The 10,869-nt window shown below is 36.5% G+C and overlaps 1 protein-coding gene across 1 annotated transcript in view; it reads right to left on the bottom strand.

Annotated features, from left to right (window-relative positions):
- The window catches only part of LOC309856871 (eukaryotic translation initiation factor 2 subunit 3, X-linked-like), a 45,620-nt gene extending 36,785 nt beyond the window's left edge, over window positions 1-8,835 (bottom strand). The window contains exons 1-4 of the mRNA XM_082718661.1: window positions 8,695-8,835; window positions 8,006-8,069; window positions 6,106-6,233; window positions 5,899-6,020 (exon numbers count right to left, since the gene is read on the bottom strand). Of these exons, the coding sequence (XP_082574787.1) occupies window positions 5,899-6,020; window positions 6,106-6,233; window positions 8,006-8,069; window positions 8,695-8,763 (383 nt within the window). The 5' untranslated portion in view covers window positions 8,764-8,835. The remainder of the gene's footprint in view (window positions 1-5,898; window positions 6,021-6,105; window positions 6,234-8,005; window positions 8,070-8,694) is intronic.
- Between the last annotated feature and the right edge of the window lie 2,034 nt (window positions 8,836-10,869).

A 10,869-nucleotide genomic window follows, 5' to 3' on the forward strand; every position in this document is an offset into this window, starting at 1 on the left:
AAAGCCACTTATGAAAAGTCCACAGTAAATATCATTTTCAATGGGGAAAAACTGAGAGCTTCTTCCTTAAGTTCAGGAACAGAAAAGTGACACCCACTTTAACCACTGTTGTTCAACACGGTACTAGAAGTCCTAGCCTCAGCAATCATGCAACAAGTAAGTAAAATGCATCTGAATTGATAGTCAAATTCTCATTCTTCACAGGTGATATGATACTTTATGTGGAAAACTTGAAAGACTCTGCTCCCAAACTGTTGGAACTCATACAGGAATTCAGTAAAGTATCATATAAAATCTGTGCATATAAAATCAATGCACAGAAATCAGTTCCATTTCTATATACCAGCAGCAAGACAGAAGAAAGAGAAATTAAGGAGTCGATCCCATTTACAGTTGCACCCAAAACCATAACATACCTAGGAATAAACTTAACCAAAGAGCCAAAAAGATCTATCCTCAGTCATGAAAGAAATTGAGAAAGACACAAATAAATGGAAAAATGTTCCATGCTCATCAACTGGGAAGAACAAATATTGTTAAAATGTCTACGCTTCCTAGAGCAATTTATACTTTAATGCAATCCCTATCAAAATACCATCAATATTTTTCACAGAGTTGGAACAATAATCCTAAAATTTGTATGGAACCATAAAAGACCCCAAACAGCCAAAGGGATGAACAATGCAGGAAAGAAAATCCAATGGAAAAAAAAAGAGAGTCTCTTCAACAAATGGAAAGCCACCGCAGAAGAATGAAACCGGACCATTTTCTTATACCACACAGAAAAATAGACTCTAAATGGATGAAGGACCTAATTGCGAGACAGCAATCCATCAATATCCTAGAGGAGAACAAAGGCAGAAACCTCTGTGGCCTTGGCTGCAGCAACTTCTTGCTAGACATGTCTCCAAAGGCAAGGGAAACAAAGGCAAAATGAACTTTTTGGATTTCTTCAAGATAAAAAGCGTCTGCACAACAAATATCACAGCCAACGAAACCAATCAGAAAATATTTGCAAATAAAGGCTAGTATCCCAAATCTATAAAGAACTTATCAAACTCAACACCCAAAGAACAAATAACCCAGTCCTAAGAAATGGGCAGAAGACATTAAGACATTTCTGCAAAGACATACAAATGGCCAACTGACACATGAAAAATGTTCAATATCACTCAGCATTATGGAAATTCATATCAGAACCACAATGAGATACCAACTTACACCAGCTAGAGTGGTGAAAATCAACAAGACAGCAAAAAACAAATGTTGGAGGTGATGCAGAGAAAAGGGAACCCTTCTACACTGTTGATGAAAATGCATGCAAGTTGGTGCAGCCACTCTGGAAAACAGTATGTAGGTTTCTCAAGACATTAAAAATAGAAAAATAGAGATACCCTATAGAAAAATAGAGCTACCGTATGACCCAGCAGTTACTCTACTAGGTATTTTCTCCAAAGATACAGAGTGATCTGAAGGGGCAACTGCACCCCTATATTTATAGCAGCAATGGCCGCGAAAGGCAAACTGTGTTAAGAACCCAGATGTCCACTGACAGATGAATGAATAAAGACATGGTTATATATATATATATATATACACACACACACACACACACACACACACACACACAATGGACTACCACTCAGCCATCAGAAAGGATGAAATATCGCCATTTGCAATTACATGGATTGAAGTAGACAGTATTATGCTAAGTGAAATAAGTCAAATCGGAGAAAGACAATGATCATATGATCTCGTATGTGGAACTTAAGAAATAAAACAGGAGCTTAGGGGAAGGGAGGGAAAAATAAGATGACAAAAACAGAGAGGGAGACAAATGATAAGACTGTTTAAAAAATATTTTTATTTACATGTCAGAGAGCAAGCATGAGTAGTGAGAGGGATAAAAGGAGAAGGAAGACGAAGAAACAAACTCCCACTGAGCAGGGAGCCCAATGCAGGAGTTGATCCTAGGAGCCCAGGATCATAAGCTGAGCCAAAGGCAGACATTCAACCTACTGAGCCCCCCAGAAAACACCCATAAAAAACTCTCAACTCTAGGAATCAAACTGAATGTTACTGGAGGGGAGGTGGGTGAAAGGATGTGGTAACTGGGTGAAGGGTATTAAGTGACGTAATGAGCAGTGGGTGTTACAAAAGACTTATGAATCACTGAATTCTACCTGTAATACTAATAATACTGTATATGTTAAATAGTTGTATTTAAATAAAAAATGGAAAAGAAATAAGATTACAGTATTCAAGATATTATATCATTATTATAACCACAAATAATTCACCAAAAAGAGAGTAGTATCCAGAAAAAGACTCACACATGAATGTAAATACTAAGGAAATGGAATGATATTAATAGAAGAGTTTTCAACAACTCATATTGGAACAAGTATGTAATTATGTAGGAAAAAATCCTAACCCTTATACATGAAAATCAATTTGAAATATTTCACAGAACTAAAGACAAAAAATCTATTAAGCATCTAGAAGTAAAAGAGTAACAGGAGAATATTTAACCTGTCTTATGATGGAAAAGATGACTTACAGAGAATGCAAAAAACCTTTTCTTGGGGCACCTGGGTGGCTCAGTGGGTTAAGCCGCTGCCTTCGGCTCAGGTCATGATCTCAGGGTCCTGGGATCGAGTCCCACATCGGGCTCTCTGCTCAGCAGGGAGCCTGCTTCCCTCTCTCTCTCTCTGCCTGCCTCTCCATCTACTTGTGATTTCTCTCTGTCAAATAAATAAATAAAATCTTAAAAAACAAAACAAAAAAAAAAAAAACCTTTTCTTAAAAAAATCAGACTGCATCACAATGGGAAACTTCTGCACATTAAAAATCACTGTGGGGACACCTGGGTGGCTCAGTTGGTTAAGCAGCTGCCTTCGGCTCAGGTCATGGTCCCAGTGTCCTGGGATCGAGTCCTACATTGGGCTCCTTGCTCAGCAGGGAGCCTGCTTCTCCCTCAACCTCTGCCTGCCATTCTGTCTGCCTGTGCTCACTCTCCCCCCAACGAAAAATAAATAAAATCTTTAAAAAAAAAATCACTGTGAATAGCGAAGAAAATTACATATGGAAAAAGTATTTGTAGTACATGTATGGTGATTTCTATGGAGAAGGTATTAAGAAAATCTTACAGTTGAAAGATAAAAAATAAGAAGTTTAATTCTAAAACAAAAATTAACAAAACCGATAAATTTGAGCCCAAAATTACTCAAGGGACGCATGAAGCAATGAATCTTGCAACACTACACCAAAAACTAATGAAGTACTGTATGGTGACTAATAGAACATAATAAAAAAAGTAATATATATTTTTTTAAAAACGGAGACATTAATGTCAAGTATGAAAATAAACGGTAATCAGTATCCTTATTCATCAGAGAAATAAAAATTAGCAGTATAATGAGATACCATCCTACACCCTCTAGAATTTTATTTATTTATTTATTTTAGATATTTATTTATTTATTTGACAGAGAGAGAGAGAGAGATCACAAGCAGGCAGAGAGAGAGAAGGAAGCAGGCTCCCTGCTGAGCAGAGAGCCCGATGCGGGACTCGATCCCAGGACCCTGAGATCATGACCTGAGCCGAAGGCAGCAGCTTAACCCACTGAGCCACCCAGGCGCCCCATAGAATTTTATTATTTTTATTCTTTATTTTTTTGGCTCTTCTTTTACCCTCTAGAATTTTAAAGAGTAAATATGTAAGACAGTTTTAAAAAATGAAATAATCACATATTGGGAAAGATGTAGGACAAATGAAATGTTCATATAATTCGGTAAAGAATGTGAATTCATACAAAACTATGGAAAACTCCTTGGAATTTTCTTACAAAGTTAAACATACTCTTAATCCACATCTGAACAACTCTACTCCTAGGTACTTACTGAACAGGTATTTTAATTTTAGTCCAAGAAAACAGACTGCTTATGTATATTCATAGCAGCTCTATTAAACTGCCCAAACCCAGAAATAACTCATTTATTTCCTGACAAGTGATAAAGAAACTAGCATATTCATACAGTGGAACACTAATTAGCAATAAAAAATAAATTCCTGATTCTTCATACAGCAAAAGAAATTTTCAATAAATACTCAAAAACATTGTTAATTGAAGAATCTAACCACAGAATAGTACATGCAGTGTCATCTCTTTCATATGAACTCACAACAAGCAAAACTAATTTCTGGTGATAAAAATTTAGAAAGCGATAAACCATTGTGGGCCAAGCACAAGAGAATTCTTTGGAATGAAATGTACTGTGTCTTATTTGGAACGTTGATTACTAGCTCTGCACAGTGGCAGGATCGTAGCCAATGAGGTTTATCCGAGGCGCGATTATTGCTAATTGGAACGTTGATTACTTAGGTGTACACACTAGCCAAAAATAATTGAACTGTATCTGTACAGTTATCTTTCTTCATAATTTTACATCAATAAAAAATATCTGTAAAGACAACAACAACCCCCTGTTGTAAAGACAACAAAAACCCCAGTTTTATTTATGTAAAGTGTGCTAGTTATAGTAATGGATACATGAAAAATAGGGTGAACATACAAACCCACTTTATGCCAATATCAAGTTCCTTGTTTAGAGGTTATGCTTTGATTTGACACAATTACGGAACTGTGGGGAAAAAGGGTCAGGGAATTCTCTCTGCCACCTTCCCAATTTCCTGTAAGACTAAATTTATCAAAGTTAAAAATGAAATAAATATAATACAGGAGAACTGCTGAAAAATGTAAGAAGACTGCATGTGCAAAGATTTATAATTTTAGGTATATACAATCCTTACATTAAAAAATTACTAAGATATACCTTAAGGATTTATAGATTTTGACTGTAAATTTTAATGTTAAAATTTACATTAAAAAAGTGTGGGAGATTTTTAATAGTTTTCAGCAGGTAAAATTGTGATCATCTGAAACAAATTAGATTGGTTTAGGAAAAACAATACAACTGTTACAGAATAGGAATGGTCATCCAAAAAAGGAATTTGTTGAAAAATCTCTAGCATCTTGAAAAACCATTTGGGATTGCCAGTCTAATGCAAAAAGGTGAGGGCTTACCTTAAAAACAAAAAAAAGGCCATGTAAACAAAACTTATCATTTTCAAAAATTACATATTTATATCCTCATGATCTAAACTTTCACTGGGTACCCATATATATCACTTGGTGTATGTCAATATTGTCTTTTGAGGAATCAAGGAATGTAACATTCCTAAAATAGCAGACTATCAAAGGAATCACAAAAAAATAATTAAGAATGTCTTTGTTCTTCTGATAGGAAACAGAAACAATGTTGAAAACAAAAGTCCAAAGAAACTACCAAATGTAATGGTTTCATGTTTACATGTAATTCTTTAGAGAATCTGCACATACATAATACATTTTAATTATCAGCCTTGCAATCTCTTATTATATATTTATTATTTTAAAAACTGTTATAAAAAATTATGTATTATAAACTCTTACCTAGAAAACATTCTTCAAAATATCTTACATATCAAAACAAATTCATATGTATCAAGCTTTACATATGAATTTGTAAAAAAAAAAAAAAAAAAGCTTTGGTTTTAATCATTTTTTAATATCTCTAGCACATATTTATTTTATTTTATTTTATTTTTTTAAAGATTTATTTATTTGACAGACAGAGATCACAAGTAGCCAGAGAGATAGAGAGAGAGGAGGAAGCAGGCTCCCTGCTGAGCAGAGAACCCGATGTGGGGCTCGATCCCAGACCCTGGGATCATGACCTGAGCCGTAAGCAGAGGCCTTAACCCACTGAGCTACCCAGGCGCCCCCTCTCTAGCACATATTTAAATATTTAAATAAGCACAAGACAAACAAGCATGTTTACTACAAAAACAATCACCTGACTAGTTTGAAGTTCCCTTTGGTCCCTGGAATATCTGTAGGAAACTCATCAGGTGTACTACTGCCACAGGATCTGTAACATTCTGGCCGAGGACAACTTGTATCATCGAGTTTATAAATCTGTAATCAGTGAAAAGGTTGAAATTGCCATCTGTATATTTGACAAGTAACATAAACATAGTTTCTACTTGAACATCTTATGTACCTTGGCATTAGCATATCCAAGCTTAATTGTAATATTTCTCTCCAATTCATTTTTGAACCTGACAGTGTGAACTCCGGAAATAGCTTTTACAACTGTAGATTTTCCGTGAGCAACATGACCAATTGTACCTACAAAAAAACAAAAAAAATTAATCTATGTGCATCCAATTACACCAAATATTTTAGTGTAGAGAAACCAAATGCATAACTCATTATAAATATGCCAATCTATAACCAATAATGAATTTCTCCTTCCACATACACTTTCTATACAAAACTTTCCTGAAACAAGACCAAAGATAAGTTTCTTTTTTTTTTTTTTTTAATATTTTATTTATTTATTTGACAGAGAAAGATCACAAGTAGGCAGAGAGGCAGGCAGAAAGAGAGAGAGAGAGAGAGAGGAAAGCAAGCTCTCTGCTCAGCAGAGAGCCCTATGCGGGACTCGATCCCAGGTCCCTGGGATCATGACCTGAGCCGAAGGCAGCGGCTTAACCCACTGAGCCACCCAGGCGCCCCAAAAGAGTTTTATTTATTTATTTGACAGACAAAGACCACAAGTAGGCAGAGAGGCAGGCAGAGAGAGAGAAGGAAGCAGGCTCCCCAATGAGCAGAGAGCCCGTTGTGGGGCTCGACCAAACATAAGTTTCTAAATACCCAGCTTGTATACGAACACTCTTGGTGTGTTAACATAAGCTGCTAAGTGTATTGTTGATCTGGAAAAAAAAAGCTCCTTGAAATAAAAATTATTGAAAAATACACAAAGTTTTGTGTACTTAAAAACTTATCAGTATTTTGAGTGAGGTAATTATGCATAAAAATGAGATACAAAAAAGAGAACCCATAAAAATCAAAAAGTGTTTGTTTAATTACGATTATTAAATATACTTTAGAAGTGGTATAATGTTTTCCAAGTTCTTCATAACTATGAGTTTTAAAAGGTTTTACTATTTGTAGAAATCCTAAAATATCCAAATTTTAGAGTCAACCAAGTAACTTGTGTTGTAAATTAGGAAGTTGCCAATTAAGAAAAATTTTTACTTAATCATAACATATAAAGACTTTTGAAGACCTGTTTTAACAATAATCCTGTGTTCATTAGCATTTTAGGGTTTCTTTAACCTCTGGTTTATGCACAACCTTATCTGTAGAACATACTGTTTTTTTCACAAATCTATGTCTTTTTAAAAAATATACTTCCAGTACTTTTTAAATGAAGATTTTGTTTTATTTATCTGAGAGAAAGAGAGGTGCGACCACAGAGGGGGAGGGAGAAGCAGACTCCCCTGAGCAGGGAGCTCTATGGTACTGGGTCCCAGGGCTTTGAGATCATGACCTGAGCTGAAGGCAGCGGTTTAACCCACTGGACCACTTAAGCATCCCCATCTATGTCTTTTTGAAACACTTGCTTCTTAAGCAAGACATGAAGAGATTTCATTGTGGGTTTTTGTTTTTTTTTTAAGATTTTATGTATTTGACAGAAACAGACAGTGAGAGAGGGAACACAAGCAAGGGGAGTGGGAGAGGAGGATCCTGGTCCCTGCCGAGCAGGGAGCCCTACCTGGGGACTCCATCCTAGGACCTGAGCGGAAGGGAGAGATTTAAGGATTGAGCCATCAAGGTGAGCTGAAGTCACTGTGTTCTGAAGGAACTCTAGCAGGTCTTTTTGTGGCTGAATTTCAATCTGTATATATACAGGAATATATCATTCCGTGTGTGTGTGTATATGAACATATATATAAACTTATATACAGTATGTAGTTTACATATATGAATGTTTATATAGGTATATGAATCCTTCTGTAACTCAGTTTATTTGTACAAGAGATTAAAAAGCATTATTGGATAATAGCCAAGTCAGGACTTCAAAGTTTAATAATGTATGCAATCAGTTTGCTTACCTATGTTAATTGTGGCTTGTCTGCTGATAACTTCCTGCGAAAGTGGGGTCAATTTGGTAACATCCTGCAATGAAACATTTTATTAAATCTACTCTGTGTAACAAACCAGGAGTGTGATTTTGGTTTTTATTTGTACAGGTCGCCACCATCAATTCAACTCCCTACTGATTACAAAACAAAACAAAAAGAAAAACAAAACAAAACAAATAGCTTTATTATAAAAGGTGTCTTTATTCCGGAAACAGAATGACCAGGCTAATAAATGCTGAAAGCGTTTGTACTTAAAAGAAAAACTGCAAAATTCACTTTAGATATGAAAAGCAAAGGCCCCAAATTTTAGCATTCCTCAGAAACTGTCCCTACCCAGCCTTTTAAAGGTGCAAACTTAATCTGTTTAATATATGCTTTTCTCAGACCTTCAGAGATAAAAATCTTAGAGACATCTGAACAGCATACTTTTGAGCATAATCCTTACGGGTTTTGAATTCCCAACGATCTCACAACAGCTCGCTGGTCTAGAAGACAAGGGGAAGTGCAGACGGAAGCGCAAGCGCGCCTTACTGCGTCCGGCTGTAGCGTTTTCCTCCTAACCCATTGTCCAGACAGTTCAACACTGTCACGTCTGAATGACTAAGGCCGGTTATCCCGACTCCTGAGGTGTTTCCGAATGTCACAGAACGAAACCTTACCAATGTTGAGAGATCCTGGCGAGAAAGATGCGGCTGCCCCAGAGTTACTCCAGCCTCACCAGCCGCCATCGCGCTCCGAAGGAAAGGAAATCATCCCAACCGTTGTCGGGCCGAACGCAGGTCCCCTTGTGTCGTAGAAGCGGAGACCGGAAGACCGACCAGGGCCCAATCCTGACATAAAAGGATGGCGAGTGAAGGACGGGCCTCTCTGTTTGGACTTCTTTTCGCCTACATTTACATAGTAGTTGCTGGCATACTTACTAAAAAATAAGAGCAAACTTTGGGAATCTGTCCGTCGCAGAGATGAAGGATATTTGTTCAGGCAATTTTGAAGGCAACCCTAACAAAGTCGAGCGTTTCTCGTCAGTCCTGCGAGGTGAGTGACGCAATTGACGCGGCCGCTGGCCATTTCCATTTCCCATGGCGGAGTTCTGAAAGTAGTATTCTTCTTTGGGGTATGATTGTGAACAGTGAACTTTCTTTCCTAAATCCATAATTTTATAACATGGGTTCCAGACCTGCCTCCCTGCATCTGGGTGGTTGGCTGGGAGAGTGCCGTGCAGACTTATTAACGCCCAAAACACTATTCATACTTTGGCGTATGGCGGAGGGCGATGTCTAAGGAGGTTTCGGTGAAGTCTTTAGCGACCTAGGGATGGCAAAACCCAAGTCCTTAGTTTGTTTAGAGATTTCTAGATAAATTTTTATCACCTCCTATCATTGCATTTAATGTATTTATCTTAAGTATTAGAGAACCCGAATGTTTGTAAAAAGCAGATTCAAGAAAGTAACTTTTTAAATGATATTTTAAAATATCAATAACTCTATATTTAGTTTTTAAAAATTTAGCTCTACATCATTTATCGAATTTTTAAAACGTGAAAATATTTGAAAAGTAGCTTTCCCTGGGTGGCCAAGTTGTGATTGATGTTTGTATGACAGCATTTTTGCACCCTTCTGACAAAAATACATGGGGGAGGCCAAAATTGAGTTACCTAAGCCTCTTCATATGCTCCTTTCACAGAGTTCCCAAGATGATTAGATGGTCACTCTTTCTTAAGAATTTAATTGTAAAACTGTGACAAAACCAAAGTCACATGATCCTGGTTCTTGTTGACTTATAGATAGACTACATCAAGTGAACTTGTTAAGAGTCACCTTTGCCTCCCTAAATAAGAATAAGGTGGGGCGCCTGGGTGGCTCAGTGGGTTGGGCCGCTGCCTTCCACTCAGGTCATGATCTCAGGGTCGTGGGATGAGTCCCACATCGGGCTCTCTGCTCAGCAGGAAGCCTGCTTCCCTCTCTCTCTCTGCCTGCCTCTCTGCCTACTTGTGATCTCTCTCTGTCAAATAAATAAATAAAATCTTAAAAAAAAAAAAAAGGATAAGGAGATGCCTTTTATTAGACCTTTAGAGAAATATTCAGAATGGATTAATATGATTGTTCTTGAAAATTGAAAAATACTACTAGAATTTCTGAAACAAAGTTTTATTTGAGCCCTACTTAGGATAGCTGCCCATAAAACTCCATCTTCATAAAGAAGAAAATGTTCTTGAGAAGGAACATTTTGTGCAGGATTACATATAACTTTTACTTAAAAGTTTTACACAAAGGAAATTCCAGATAGTTTCAGACCTTATTTCAAGATGGTAGTATATGCATCACTATGACATTAGTCTTAAGGGAACCACATTCGTTTCCTTTTTCATATTTTTGTATTCAGAATGGTCCTTTTTGCTTTTTTCCTTTCATAATACAGCTGTACAGTGGTGCTCAGGGCAAAAATACAGTCCATGCTTTGAGGTTTGCTGAGCCATTCTAACTTTGGTAAATGTTACAGTATAGCTTCCCTTGCATTCCAGGGTTCATGAATTAAAATTTGGAAATTTCCTTTATTTATCATTTACTCCTTTTGATCAATAATCTTTTCTCAAAAAGCATTGGTAATCAATTATATGCCCATTGGTGCCAGGGTGATTGGCATGTCTGCCCTGTGTCCATCAAGTCCTTGTTATATGTATTATATATATATATATATATATACATATGTATTTTTAAAAATATATATATGTATTTTTAAAAAATTTTATCTTAAGCTTATTGTTGGGGGATCTTACTGGAATTTAAATGGTGGGAAGCTTAAAAATGATACATGTTTTTCTATTAAGTCTAACT

This window comes from Mustela nivalis, assembly GCF_964662115.1.
Source record: "Mustela nivalis genome assembly, chromosome: Y".
In the NCBI taxonomy this organism is placed as follows: Eukaryota; Metazoa; Chordata; class Mammalia; order Carnivora; family Mustelidae; genus Mustela; species Mustela nivalis.